This window comes from Anomaloglossus baeobatrachus, chromosome 9 (genome assembly GCF_048569485.1).
Source record: "Anomaloglossus baeobatrachus isolate aAnoBae1 chromosome 9, aAnoBae1.hap1, whole genome shotgun sequence".
NCBI lineage: Eukaryota > Metazoa > Chordata > Amphibia > Anura > Aromobatidae > Anomaloglossus > Anomaloglossus baeobatrachus.
This window is the reverse complement of record NC_134361.1, coordinates 17,202,730-17,220,386: the sequence shown is the minus strand read 5'-3', so window position 1 is coordinate 17,220,386 and position 17,657 is coordinate 17,202,730. Positions and strand designations below refer to the sequence as shown.

General features: G+C 40.3%; 1 protein-coding gene across 1 annotated transcript; it reads left to right on the top strand.

The window, feature by feature from the left end:
• The first annotated feature begins 12,296 nt into the window (after positions 1-12,296).
• LOC142251714 (uncharacterized) lies at positions 12,297-17,238 on the top strand. The gene is made up of 8 exons (XM_075324771.1): positions 12,297-12,619; positions 12,843-12,959; positions 13,035-13,102; positions 14,560-14,637; positions 14,936-14,985; positions 15,056-15,197; positions 15,270-15,356; positions 16,921-17,238. The coding sequence occupies exons 1-8, from the start codon at positions 12,409-12,411 to the stop codon at positions 17,236-17,238; spliced, it is 1,071 nt and encodes a 356-aa protein (XP_075180886.1). The 5' UTR covers positions 12,297-12,408.
• The last annotated feature ends 419 nt before the right edge of the window (positions 17,239-17,657 follow it).

The window sequence follows — 17,657 nt, the reverse complement described above, 5'->3', positions numbered from 1 at the left end:
TCATACGTCTGCACCCCGCTATACTACAATCATACGTCTGCACCCCGCTATACTACAATCACAAAACTGCACCCCGCTATACTACAATCATACGTCTGCACCCCGCTATACTACAATCACAAAACTGCACCCCGCTATACTACAATCATACGTCTGCACCCCGCTATACTACAATCATATGGCTCCACACCGCTATACTACAATCATATAGCTGCACCCCGCTATACTACAATCATATAGCTGCACCCCGCTATACTACAATCATACGTCTGCACCCCGCTATACTACAATCATACGTCTGCACCCCGCTATACTACAATCATACGTCTGCACCCCGCTATACTACAATCATACGTCTGCACCCCGCTACACTACAATCATACGTCTGCACCCCGCTATACTACAATCATATGGCTCCACACCGCTATACTACAATCATACGTCTGCACCCCACTATACTACAATCATATGGCTCCACACCGCTATACTACAATCATACGTCTGCACCCCGCTATACTACAATCACAAAACTGCACCCCGCTATACTACAATCATACGTCTGCACCCCGCTATACTACAATCATATAGCTCCACACCGCTATACTACAATCATACGTCTGCACCCCACTATACTACAATCATACGTCTGCACCCCGCTATACTACAATCATATAGCTCCACACCGCTATACTACAATCATACGTCTGCACCCCGCTATACTACAATCATACGTCTGCACCCCGCTATACTACAATCATATAGCTGCACTCTGCTATACTACAATCACAAAACTGCACCCCGCTATACTACAATCATATAGCTGCACTCTGCTATACTACAATCATATGGCTCCACACCGCTATACTAAAATCATATGGCTCCACACCGCTATACTACAACCACAAGACTGCACTCCGCTATACTACAATCATACGTTTGCACCCCGCTATACTACAATCATACGTCTGCACCCCGCTATACTACAATCATACGTCTGCACCCTGCTATACTACAATCATACGTCTGCACCCCGCTATACTACAATCATATGGCTCCACACCGCTATACTACAATCATATGGCTGCACTCCGCTATACTACAACCACAAGACTGCACCCCGCTATACTACAATCATACGTCTGCACCCTGCTATACTACAATCATACGTCTGCACCCCGCTATACTACAATCATACGTCTGCACCCCGCTATACTACAATCATATAGCTGCACTCTGCTATACTACAATCATATGGCTCCACACCGCTATACTAAAATCATATGGCTCCACACCGCTATACTACAACCACAAGACTGCACTCCGCTATACTACAACCACAAGACTGCACTCCGCTATACTACAATCATACGTTTGCACCCCGCTATACTACAATCATACGTCTGCACCCCGCTATACTACAATCATACGTCTGCACCCTGCTATACTACAATCATACGTCTGCACCCCGCTATACTACAATCATACGTCTGCACCCTGCTATACTACAATCATATGGCTGCACTCCGCTATACTACAACCACAAGACTGCACTCCGCTATACTACAATCATACGTCTGCACCCCACTATACTACAATCATATAGCTGCACTCCGCTATACTACAATCATATGGCTGCACTCCGCTATACTACAACCACAAGACTGCACTCCGCTATACTACAATCATACGTCTGCACCCAGCTATACTACAATCATATAGCTGCACTCTGCTATACTACAATCATATGGCTCCACACCGCTATACTACAATCATACGTCTGCACCCCGCTATACTACAATCATATAGCTGCACTCTGCTATACTACAATCATATGGCTGCACTCCACTATACTACAACCACAAGACTACACTCCGCTATACTACAGTAATATGGCTCCACACCGCTATACTACAATCATACGTCTGTACAATGCTATACTATAATCATACGCCTGTACACCATTATACTACAATCATACGTCTGTATAACGCTATACTACAACCACAAGACTGCACTCCGCTATACTACAATCATACATCTGTACACCGCTATACTACAATCATACGTCTGCACACCGCTATATTACAATCATACGTCTGTACACCACTATACTACAATCATACGTCTGTACACCACTATACTACAATCATACATCTGTACACCACTATACTACAATCATACGTCTGTACACCACTATACTACAATCATACATCTGTACACCGCTATACTACAATCATACGTCTGTACACTGCTATACTATAATCATACGTCTGTATAACGCTATACTACAATCATACGTCTGTACACTGCTATACTATAATCATACGTATGTACACCGCTATACTACAATGATACGTCTGTACACTGCTATACTATAATCATACGTATGTACACCGCTATACTACAATCATACGTCTGTACACTGCTATACTATAATCATACGTCTGTACACCGCTATACTATAATCATACGTCTGTATAACGCTATACTACAATCATACGTCTGTACACTGCTATACTATAATCATACATCTGTATAACGCTATACTACAATCATACGTCTGTACACCGCTATACTATAATCATACGTCTGTATAACGCTATACTACAATCATACGTCTGTACACCGCTATACTATAATCATACGTCTGTATAACGCTATACTACAATCATACGTCTGTACACTGCTATACTATAATCATACATCTGTACACTGCTATACTATAATCATACATCTGTACACTGCTATACTATAATCATACGTCTGTACACCGCTATACTACAATCCTACATCTGTACACTGCTATACTATAATCATACGTCTGTACACCGCTATACTATAATCATACGTCTGTATAACGCTATACTACAATCATACGTCTGTACACTGCTATACTATAATCATACGTATGTACACCGCTATACTACAATCATACGTCTGTACACTGCTATACTATAATCATACGTATGTACACCGCTATACTACAATCATACGTCTGTACACTGCTATACTATAATCATACGTCTGTACACCGCTATACTACAATCATACGTCTGTACACCACTATACTACAATCATACATCTGTACACCACTATACTACAATCATACGTCTGTACACCACTATACTACAATCATACATCTGTACACCGCTATACTACAATCATACGTCTGTACACCGCTATACTACAATCATACGTCTGTACACTGCTATACTATAATCATACGTCTGTACACCGCTATACTATAATCATACGTCTGTATAACGCTATACTACAATCATACGTCTGTACACTGCTATACTATAATCATACGTATGTACACCGCTATACTACAATCATACGTCTGTACACTGCTATACTATAATCATACCTATGTACACCGCTATACTACAATCATACGTCTGTACACTGCTATACTATAATCATACGTCTGTACACCGCTATACTATAATCATACGTCTGTACACCGCTATACTATAATCATACGTCTGTACACCACTATACTATAATCATACGTCTGTATAACGCTATACTACAATCATACGTCTGTACACCACTATACTACAATCATACGTCTGTACACTGCTATACTATAATCATACGTCTGTACACCGCTATACTACAATCATACATCTGTACACCGCTATACTACAATCATACGTCTGTACACTGCTATACTATAATCATATGTCTGTACACCGCTATACTATAATCATACGTCTGTACACCGCTATACTATAATCATACGTCTGTATAACGCTATACTACAATCATACATCTGCACACCACTATACTACAATCATACGTCTGTACACCGCTATACTACAATCCTACGTCTTTACACCGCTATACTATAATCATACGTCTGTATAACGCTATACTACAATCATACGTCTGTACACCACTATACTACAATCATACGTCTGTACACCACTATACTACAATCATACGTCTGTACACTGCTATACTATAATCATACGTCTGTACACCACTATACTACAATCATACGTCTGTACACTGCTATACTATAATCATACGTCTGTACACCACTATACTACAATCATACGTCTGTACACTGCTATACTATAATCATATGACTGTACACCGCTATACTACAATCATACGTCTGTACACCACTATACTACAATCATACATCTGTACACCGCTATACTACAATCATACGTCTGTACACTGCTATACTATAATCATATGTCTGTACACCACTATACTATAATCATACGTCTGTACACCGCTATACTACAATCATACGTCTGTACACTGCTATACTATAATCATACGTCTGTACACCGCTATACTACAATCATACGTCTGTACACTGCTATACTATAATCATACGTCTGTACACCGCTATACTACAATCATACGTCTGTACACCGCTATACTATAATCATACGTCTGTACACCGCTATACTATAATCATACGTCTGTACACCGCTATACTATAATCATACGTCTGTACACCGCTATACTATAATCATACGTCTGTACACTGCTATACTATAATCATACGTCTGTACACCGCTATACTACAATCATACGTCTGTACACTGCTATACTATAATCATACGTCTGTACACCGCTATACTACAATCATACGTCTGTACACCGCTATACTATAATCATACGTCTGTACACTGCTATACTATAATCATACGTCTGTACACCGCTATACTATAATCATACGTCTGTACACCACTATACTATAATCATACGTCTGTACACCGCTATACTATAATCATACGTCTGTACACTGCTATACTATAATCATACGTCTGTACACCGCTATACTACAATCATACGTCTGTACACCGCTATACTATAATCATACGTCTGTACACTGCTATACTATAATCATACGTCTGTACACCGCTATACTATAATCATACGTCTGTACACCACTATACTATAATCATACGTCTGTACACCGCTATACTATAATCATACGTCTGTACACTGCTATACTATAATCATACGTCTGTACACCGCTATACTACAATCATACGTCTGTACACCACTATACTACAATCATACGTCTGTACACTGCTATACTATAATCATACGTCTGTACACCGCTATACTACAATCATACGTCTGTACACCGCTATACTATAATCATACGTCTGTACACTGCTATACTATAATCATACGTCTGTACACTGCTATACTATAATCATACGTCTGTACACTGCTATACTACAATCATACGTCTGTACACCGCTATACTACAATCATACGTCTGTACACCGCTATACTACAATCATACATCTGTACACCGCTATACTACAATCATACGTCTGTACACTGCTATACTATAATCATACGTCTGTACACCGCTATACTATAATCATACGTCTGTACACCACTATACTACAATCATACGTCTGTACACTGCTATACTACAATCATACGTCTGTACACTGCTATACTACAATCATACGTCTGTACACTGCTATACTATAATCATACGTCTGTACACTGCTATACTATAATCATACGTCTGTATAACGCTATACTACAATCATACGTCTGTACACTGCTATACTACAATCATACGTCTGTACACTGCTATACTATAATCATACGTCTGTACACTGCTATACTATAATCATACGTCTGTATAACGCTATACTACAATCATACGTCTGTACACTGCTATACTACAATCATACGTCTGTACACTGCTATACTATAATCATACGTCTGTACACTGCTATACTATAATCATACGTCTGTATAACGCTATACTACAATCATACGTCTGTACACTGCTATACTATAATCATACGTCTGTACACCACTATACTATAATCATACGTCTGTACACCACTATACTACAATCATACGTCTGTACACTGCTATACTATAATCATACGTCTGTACACTGCTATACTATAATCATACGTCTGTACACCACTATACTACAATCATACGTCTGTACACTGCTATACTATAATCATACGTCTGTACACTGCTATACTATAATCATACGTCTGTACACCACTATACTACAATCATACGTCTGTACACTGCTATACTATAATCATACGTCTGTACACCACTATACTATAATCATACGTCTGTACACTGCTATACTACAATCATACGTCTGTACACCACTATACTATAATCATACGTCTGTACACCGCTATACTATAATCATACGTCTGTACACCGCTATACTATAATCATACGTCTGTACACCACTATACTACAATCATACGTCTGTACACTGCTATACTATAATCATACGTCTGTACACTGCTATACTACAATCATACGTTTGCACCCCGCTATACTACAATCATACGTCTGCACCCCGCTATACTACAATCATACGTCTGCACCCTGCTATACTACAATCATACGTCTGCACCCCGCTATACTACAATCATACGTCTGCACCCTGCTATACTACAATCATATGGCTGCACTCCGCTATACTACAACCACAAGACTGCACTCCGCTATACTACAATCATACGTCTGCACCCCACTATACTACAATCATATAGCTGCACTCCGCTATACTACAATCATATGGCTGCACTCCGCTATACTACAACCACAAGACTGCACTCCGCTATACTACAATCATACGTCTGCACCCAGCTATACTACAATCATATAGCTGCACTCTGCTATACTACAATCATATGGCTCCACACCGCTATACTACAATCATACGTCTGCACCCCGCTATACTACAATCATATAGCTGCACTCTGCTATACTACAATCATATGGCTGCACTCCACTATACTACAACCACAAGACTACACTCCGCTATACTACAGTAATATGGCTCCACACCGCTATACTACAATCATACGTCTGTACAATGCTATACTATAATCATACGCCTGTACACCATTATACTACAATCATACGTCTGTATAACGCTATACTACAACCACAAGACTGCACTCCGCTATACTACAATCATACATCTGTACACCGCTATACTACAATCATACGTCTGCACACCGCTATATTACAATCATACGTCTGTACACCACTATACTACAATCATACGTCTGTACACCACTATACTACAATCATACATCTGTACACCACTATACTACAATCATACGTCTGTACACCACTATACTACAATCATACATCTGTACACCGCTATACTACAATCATACGTCTGTACACTGCTATACTATAATCATACGTCTGTATAACGCTATACTACAATCATACGTCTGTACACTGCTATACTATAATCATACGTATGTACACCGCTATACTACAATGATACGTCTGTACACTGCTATACTATAATCATACGTATGTACACCGCTATACTACAATCATACGTCTGTACACTGCTATACTATAATCATACGTCTGTACACCGCTATACTATAATCATACGTCTGTATAACGCTATACTACAATCATACGTCTGTACACTGCTATACTATAATCATACATCTGTATAACGCTATACTACAATCATACGTCTGTACACCGCTATACTATAATCATACGTCTGTATAACGCTATACTACAATCATACGTCTGTACACCGCTATACTATAATCATACGTCTGTATAACGCTATACTACAATCATACGTCTGTACACTGCTATACTATAATCATACATCTGTACACCGCTATACTACAATCCTACATCTGTACACTGCTATACTATAATCATACGTCTGTACACCGCTATACTATAATCATACGTCTGTATAACGCTATACTACAATCATACGTCTGTACACTGCTATACTATAATCATACGTATGTACACCGCTATACTACAATCATACGTCTGTACACTGCTATACTATAATCATACGTATGTACACCGCTATACTACAATCATACGTCTGTACACTGCTATACTATAATCATACGTCTGTACACCGCTATACTACAATCATACGTCTGTACACCACTATACTACAATCATACATCTGTACACCACTATACTACAATCATACGTCTGTACACCACTATACTACAATCATACATCTGTACACCGCTATACTACAATCATACGTCTGTACACCGCTATACTACAATCATACGTCTGTACACTGCTATACTATAATCATACGTCTGTACACCGCTATACTATAATCATACGTCTGTATAACGCTATACTACAATCATACGTCTGTACACTGCTATACTATAATCATACGTATGTACACCGCTATACTACAATCATACGTCTGTACACTGCTATACTATAATCATACCTATGTACACCGCTATACTACAATCATACGTCTGTACACTGCTATACTATAATCATACGTCTGTACACCGCTATACTATAATCATACGTCTGTACACCGCTATACTATAATCATACGTCTGTACACCACTATACTATAATCATACGTCTGTATAACGCTATACTACAATCATACGTCTGTACACCACTATACTACAATCATACGTCTGTACACTGCTATACTATAATCATACGTCTGTACACCGCTATACTACAATCATACATCTGTACACCGCTATACTACAATCATACGTCTGTACACTGCTATACTATAATCATATGTCTGTACACCGCTATACTATAATCATACGTCTGTACACCGCTATATTATAATCATACGTCTGTATAACGCTATACTACAATCATACATCTGCACACCACTATACTACAATCATACGTCTGTACACCGCTATACTACAATCCTACGTCTTTACACCGCTATACTATAATCATACGTCTGTATAACGCTATACTACAATCATACGTCTGTACACCACTATACTACAATCATACGTCTGTACACCACTATACTACAATCATACGTCTGTACACTGCTATACTATAATCATACGTCTGTACACCACTATACTACAATCATACGTCTGTACACCACTATACTACAATCATACGTCTGTACACTGCTATACTATAATCATATGACTGTACACCGCTATACTACAATCATACGTCTGTACACCACTATACTACAATCATACATCTGTACACCGCTATACTACAATCATACGTCTGTACACTGCTATACTATAATCATATGTCTGTACACCACTATACTATAATCATACGTCTGTACACCGCTATACTACAATCATACGTCTGTACACCGCTATACTATAATCATACGTCTGTACACCGCTATACTACAATCATACGTCTGTACACTGCTATACTATAATCATACGTCTGTACACCGCTATACTACAATCATACGTCTGTACACCGCTATACTATAATCATACGTCTGTACACCGCTATACTATAATCATACGTCTGTACACCGCTATACTATAATCATACGTCTGTACACCGCTATACTATAATCATACGTCTGTACACTGCTATACTATAATCATACGTCTGTACACCGCTATACTACAATCATACGTCTGTACACTGCTATACTATAATCATACGTCTGTACACCGCTATACTACAATCATACGTCTGTACACCGCTATACTATAATCATACGTCTGTACACTGCTATACTATAATCATACGTCTGTACACCGCTATACTATAATCATACGTCTGTACACCACTATACTATAATCATACGTCTGTACACCGCTATACTATAATCATACGTCTGTACACTGCTATACTATAATCATACGTCTGTACACCGCTATACTACAATCATACGTCTGTACACCGCTATACTATAATCATACGTCTGTACACTGCTATACTATAATCATACGTCTGTACACCGCTATACTATAATCATACGTCTGTACACCACTATACTATAATCATACGTCTGTACACCGCTATACTATAATCATACGTCTGTACACTGCTATACTATAATCATACGTCTGTACACCGCTATACTACAATCATACGTCTGTACACTGCTATACTATAATCATACGTCTGTACACCGCTATACTACAATCATACGTCTGTACACCGCTATACTATAATCATACGTCTGTACACTGCTATACTATAATCATACGTCTGTACACTGCTATACTATAATCATACGTCTGTACACTGCTATACTACAATCATACGTCTGTACACCGCTATACTACAATCATACGTCTGTACACCGCTATACTACAATCATACATCTGTACACCGCTATACTACAATCATACGTCTGTACACTGCTATACTATAATCATACGTCTGTACACCGCTATACTACAATCATACGTCTGTACACCACTATACTACAATCATACGTCTGTACACTGCTATACTACAATCATACGTCTGTACACTGCTATACTACAATCATACGTCTGTACACTGCTATACTATAATCATACGTCTGTACACTGCTATACTATAATCATACGTCTGTATAACGCTATACTACAATCATACGTCTGTACACTGCTATACTACAATCATACGTCTGTACACTGCTATACTATAATCATACGTCTGTACACTGCTATACTATAATCATACGTCTGTATAACGCTATACTACAATCATACGTCTGTACACTGCTATACTACAATCATACGTCTGTACACTGCTATACTATAATCATACGTCTGTACACTGCTATACTATAATCATACGTCTGTATAACGCTATACTACAATCATACGTCTGTACACTGCTATACTACAATCATACGTCTGTACACTGCTATACTATAATCATACGTCTGTACACTGCTATACTACAATCATACGTCTGTACACTGCTATACTATAATCATACGTCTGTACACCACTATACTATAATCATACGTCTGTACACCACTATACTACAATCATACGTCTGTACACTGCTATACTATAATCATACGTCTGTACACTGCTATACTATAATCATACGTCTGTACACTGCTATACTATAATCATACGTCTGTACACCACTATACTACAATCATACGTCTGTACACTGCTATACTATAATCATACGTCTGTACACTGCTATACTATAATCATACGTCTGTACACTGCTATACTATAATCATACGTCTGTACACCGCTATACTATAATCATACGTCTGTATAACGCTATACTACAATCATACGTCTGTACACTGCTATACTATAATCATACGTCTGTACACCGCTATACTATAATCATACGTCTGTATAACGCTATACTACAATCATACGTCTGTACACTGCTATACTACAATCATATGTCTGTACACTGCTATACTCGCTATACTATAATCATACGTCTGTACACTGCTATACTATAATCATACGTCTGTACACCGCTATACTACAATCATACATCTGTACACTGCTATACTATAATCATACGTCTGTACACCACTATACTACAATCATACGTCTGTACACCACTATACTACAATCATACGTCTGTACACTGCTATACTATAATCATATGACTGTACACTGCTATACTACAATCATACGTCTGTACACCACTATACTATAATCATACGTCTGTACACCGCTATACTATAATCATACGTCTGTACACCGCTATACTATAATCATACGTCTGTACACCACTATACTACAATCATACGTCTGTACACTGCTATACTATAATCATACGTCTGTACACCGCTATACTACAATCATACGTCTGTACACCGCTATACTACAATCATGCAGCTGCACACCACCACGTTTAGGTGTTTTATGGATGTGAATCCACGTTGTGACAAAAGTGGCCACAACCCGCCCATACATACAATCCATGATGGAGGACATATTTATGCGCTCTCCTGTGCGGCGGTATTCACATGTGGCGGTTTTCTCCTGGTAATCACACAGTACTTTTCCGGTGATTTTTACTAAAAAAAAAAACAAACAAAAAAAAACCTGAAGTCACAAGATCACAAGGAGGAGATCCAGTGTGTGATGAGGGGGATTCTGCTTCCCTTTCCATCCCCTTCACACGACCAGGACCCATCAGACCATGGCAACTATAAAATGATGGTGAGGTAGTATAATTACCACATGTTACCATAGAAACGACTGGACTCCATCATGTGGAGGCCTGAAGGAGGCCTCCCCGCCCCGTCCAGGTGATCATCACTGCAGCTTCACCTGTGCTCACATTTACCCTTGTTGTGCCATGGATGTGGGGATCATGGCTGCTGTGCCTTAGGAGGTGACAGCAGAGAGCAGCTGTGTAACCAGCAGTCCCCCAATGAGGTGGCCGCCATTTTAGTGGGTATGGCTGACTGCTGACTTCTCAGGTGTCTGGTTTGGTAGATTTGGATCACCTGTAATAGTTTTTTTTGCGCCATTTTTGGTGGTAACACGATCGTGCAGAGGTTTGTTGGGTACCTGGACCCTCGTTGTCTCCTCGGGTGGGGCGGCGATGGTGGATGTAGAATGTGACACTCCTCTTCACACTTGGCAGTGACTTTCTGGTCAGCAAATACTGGAGTATAAGATCTGCAGGAGGAGCCGCCGCCGGGGAGACATGGAGTCCCAGCCGCTCCTGCGGTCCGAGCAGGACGCCCGCTTCTGGGTGTGCGCGCGGCGTGGGCTGTTAGTCCTTTTCTGGGTATCACTTGCTGTACTCCTCAGTTTCGCCATCGCCATTCTCGCCCGAGCGTATGTGCCGCAACCACCCAGTGCGTGGCACCAACGTAGAGTGATCTGCCGCTTTGCGGGACCGGCGCCACAGACTGGTGAGTTCTATACGGGACATGTTCCCCAGCAATGGTGGGATGTATCAGAAGGGCAGTGAAGTCTGCGATTCACTCTGGGTGATATGAAACTACAACTCCCAGCATGCTCCAAGCCAGCGCTAACAGTTACTGATGTAAGAGGAGCACGCATATATAGGATGAGGGCAGAATGGGGGCACCAAGCCGTACGTCCACTGTATACATCCCCCCCCATATCTTACAGATGTGACTCACAGATTACGAGAAGCGTCGGCCCTGGGGTGCGGGGGTCTGGTCCTCACCCAGGAAGAGGTGAATAATGGGAGTCTGAGCGGTCAGGTGACCGAGGGGCAGAGATATGGTAAGTGGACGTCGTGGTCTGTGCGGCCGCACTGACGAGACCCAGAGTCCTGATCTGTGGCCTTCATGTTCCCAGGTGTCCGCCTTGTCCTGGAGGTCCAGATACTGGAGGAGTACGACGACCATCAAGTGCAGAGGCTGAAGGTGTGTGTGTGTGTGTGTATGTGTGTGTATATGTGTGTGTGTGTGTATATATATATATATATATATATATATATATATATATATATATATATATATATATATATATATATATAGATATATATATCTATCTATAGCAGCTGACTGACACGGAGCAGAAATTTATATATATATATATATATATATATATATATATATATATATATATATATATATAAATAAATTTCTGCTCCGTGTCAGTCAGCTGCTATAGATAGATATATATATATAGATATATATATATATATATATATATATATATCTATAGCAGCTGACTGACACGGAGCAGAAATTTATTATATATATATATATATATATATATATATATATATATATATATATATATATATATATATATATATATATATATATATATATATATATATATATATATATATAAATTTCTGCTCCGTGTCAGTCAGCTGCTTCTGTTCATTAGCGGCTCATATGTAGATGTCTCTGGCAATCCTGTACATCACTCTATTCAGATGGGGAAACCCAGACACATTATTCTTGTGACTGATGGGGGGGTCCCAGCAGTGTAACCCCAGCCATCCTACTGTGATTGCATCACACACCAAGGGCTCAGGGGGGCCGGGATGTAGTATCGGCACTGTATGAACTACGAGTGCCGCCTCATCGGGAGTATACCGCTCAAATCTGGAGAGGGGACAAAGAAAACTGAGGAGAGGCGACCAGAGATAAGCGGGAATTACTTGGATTTAGAGTTAAGAAGAAGCATCTGAGGAGAGAAGATAAATCTGAGCCAGTTTAGAAGTGACCCATACAATAAATACCGGGAGCGCCCCCTCCTGTTGGAAGAATGAAGGTCCTGTTTCCAGAAATGGACAGGCTTCTTTACTGTAAGAGCAGACCGGCTGTGGAGAAAGGAGATGAACCTTCCAGGAGAGGACAAGATGGATTATTGGTCCTTCATTCCTCCTCTTATTTTACACATTCACACCAGTTTATCAATGAACCATCTTCTCCTCTCCTGTAAGATTCATCTCATTTCTCCACAGCGTTGTCTGCTCTTACTGTAAAGAAGCCTGTTCATTTCTTAAGCATTTTAGTGTTCAGAAATGATCGGTCTTTACTGACAGAGCAGGCAAGCTGTGGATGGGTAACCTGTGGGAATAATGAAGATGACAACAGAAATCAATGAGAATGTATAGAAAAAGCCGCCTTCTAGGAATAAAGGCTCAGTCTAACAAATGACCAGGCTTCTTTACTGTAAGAGCGATTAATCTGTAGATTTTTATTACTGTCCCAGCAGCTATTTAGGGTGTCATGGTGGCTCAGTGGTTAGTACTGCAGGTTTGCAGCGATGGGGTCCTGGATACAAATCCCCCTCCCCTCCCCCACATAAACTCTAACGCTGCAGCTCCTCATTTTTAGTAACTTGAGCCTATCTTGTGCAGGACTCTGCCCGGCGCTGGATGGAGGATGGAGCATCTGGGTTCCAGCTTTTAGGTGACAAGAAAACAACTGTAATAATGGTGAGAGGGGAAATGAGGAGAATGAGCACTAGTCCAGTGGGCGGGGCTGACAACCTCTCACACATGTATACAGGCAGGTTGTCAGCAATAATATAGGAGGACCTGGTGCTTTAGTATAAGGGGTGTGGTCTCATGTCATATCAGTGATGTCATCACCAGGGGGCAGGGCTGACCACTCAGTGACATCAGTAGCAAGGGGCGGAGCTGTGACTCCTGATGTCATACGATTATTGTGCGAGGGACAGTTTAGATACTTGTCCTGTGATCAGTGACTACAATATGTCTTGATTTTCGGCAGATATCAAATATCCTCCTGAATGAAGTAGAAATCGCCAGCGGGGAGGAAAGGTGACAACCGAGTAATCGCACAGTGACGTGTCTGACCAAAACAAAATGATTAACAAAACTCTATAATTAGGCTAATCCTGCTTCCTAATTGGCTGTGTGATGACAAGGATTTGCCCCAAAATAAGTCCCACCTCCTGCGCACCTGTCTGCTACCTGACTGGAACCTGCAGAAGTTCATTACGGGGTCAGAAATGAAGGACACGGCCTGGGAGGTGAGCGGTCAAAAGCGGGACGTGGGGGAGGGGAGGTGAAAAATTCATAAAGTAATGTCTTATTTTCTGCAGGTGACGTCTGATGACACCGATTCTCTGGAGCTAAGACAATTCCTGGCTGTAACTCTACCCGGAACAGTCCTACTGTCCCTGAACCAGGTGTGTCACCCCGGGGTCACATAACTGCCGAAAAAGGGTCCGAGCACGTGCTGCAGACCTGATAAGGATCACACACCAGACATACAGCGAGGCCATATCACACTTAGTAGGTGTTTAACACTGTACATAGAGGGCAGTATTATAGTAGGTATACTCTTGTACATGGGGGCAGTATTATAGTAGTTATATTCTTGTACATAGGGGGCAGTATTATAGTAGTTATATTCTTGTACATAGGAGCAGTATTATAGTAGTTATATTCTTATACATAGGGGGCAGTATTATAGTAGTTATATTCTTGTATATAGGGGCAGTATTATAGTAGTTATATTCTTGTATATAGGGGCAGTATTATAGTAGTTATATTCTTGTATATAGGGGGCAGTATTATAGTAGTTATATTCTTGTACGTGGGGGCAGTATTATAGTTATATTTTTGTACATAGGGGCAGTATTATAGGAATTATATTCTTGTACATAGGGGCAGTATTATAGTAGTTCTTGTATATAGGGGGCAGTATTCTAGGAGTTATATTCTTGTACATAGGGGCAGTATTATAGTAGTTATATTCTTGTATATAGGTGGCAGTATTATAGTAGTTATATTCTTGTATATAGGTGGCAGTATTATAGTAGTTATATTCTTGTATATAGGTGGCAGTATTATAGTAGTTATATTCTTGTATATAGAGGGCAGTATTATAGTAGTTATATTCTTGTACATAGGGGCAGTATTATAGTAGTTATATTCTTGTACATAGGGAGCAGTATTATAGTAGTTATATTCTTGTACATAGGGGCAATATTATAGTAGATATATTCTTGTACATAGGGGCAATATTATAGTAGATATATTCTTGTACATAGGAGCAGTATTATAGTAGTTATATTCTTGTACATAGGGGCAGTATTATAGTAGTTATATTCTTGTACATAGGGGGCAGTATTATAGTAGTTATATTCTTGTACATAGGGGCAGTATTATAGTAGTTATATTCTTGTACATAGGGGCAGTATTATAGTAGTTATATTCTTGTACATAGGGGCAATATTATAGTAGTTATATTCTTGTACATAGGGGCAATATTATAGTAGATATATTCTTGTACATAGGGGCAATATTATAGTAGATATATTCTTGTACATAGGAGCAGTATTATAGTAGTTATATTCTTGTACATAGGGGCAGTATTATAGTAGTTATATTCTTGTACATAGGGGGCAGTATTATAGTAGTTATATTCTTGTACATAGGGGCAGTATTATAGTAGTTATATTCTTGTACATAGGGGCAGTATTATAGTAGTTATATTCTTGTACATAGGGGCAATATTATAGTAGATATATTCTTGTACATAGGGGCAATATTATAGTAGATATATTCTTGTACATAGGAGCAGTATTATAGTAGTTATATTCTTGTACATAGGGGCAGTATTATAGTAGTTATATTCTTGTACATAGGGGGCAGTATTATATTAGGTATATTTTTGTACATAGGGCCTTTCTGAGAATGTGTGTTCCCATCACCCAGTTGATGCCTTTTTCCGCTTTGTCTCCTCAGTCCCTCTCGCCGCCCTCCTGGCTCCGCTCTCTTCTCCACCTGCGATATCAGAACCCCGCGCTCTATTCTGGTTGGCTGCAGCTTTTATCTAATGGCTCCTCCTACAGCGCTTTATCATCCTGGGCCTGTTCCTCGCTTCTAGTCCTTATTGGCCATTCTGATCGATCACACAACGTGTCGCTACATTTTCCCAATTTTTCAAACTCTGTTAGATTATTGTTGACAACCAAGCAGGAGCGCAACCGCGGTCAGATGCTCCAGGACAGCGTGGAGCTGGCGGCAGGTGAAGCTCAGCTAATCCGCCTCATACCAGAATGATATTTATTTTTATTTTTTTTAACTTTAATAAAGAATTTTTGTGATATATAATGAGCAGTCTGTATTTCTAATTACCATCCATTGATTTGAGAAGACGATAATGTTAGTCACTGGAGCCGGGGCGGGGTGTCTCTGTCCTGGGATCTGTGGGGGAAGGGAGGGGCACCTGTCCTGGGATCTTTGGGGGAAGGGCGCCTGTCCTGGGAAGGGGAAGGGCGCCTGTCCTGGGAAGGGGAAGGGCGCCTGTCCTGGGAAGGGGAAGGGCGCCTGTCCTGGGAAGGGCGCCTGTCCTGGGATCTGTGGGGGTGAGGGCGTGGGCGCCTGTCCTGGGATCTGTGGGGGTGAGGGCGTGGGCGCCTGTCCTGGGATCTGTGGGGGTGAGGGCGTGGGCGCCTGTCCTGGGATCTGTGGGGGTGAGG

Coding starts and splice junctions, on each gene's coding strand:
- LOC142251714 (XM_075324771.1), top strand. CDS start 12,409: ATGGAGTCCCAGCCGCTCCTGCGGTCCGAGCAGGACGCCCGCTTCTGG. Junction 12,960..13,034: donor GACCGAGGGGCAGAGATATG/GTAAGTGGACGT, acceptor TCATGTTCCCAG/GTGTCCGCCTTGTCCTGGAG. Junction 15,357..16,920: donor TCCTACTGTCCCTGAACCAG/GTGTGTCACCCC, acceptor TTGTCTCCTCAG/TCCCTCTCGCCGCCCTCCTG.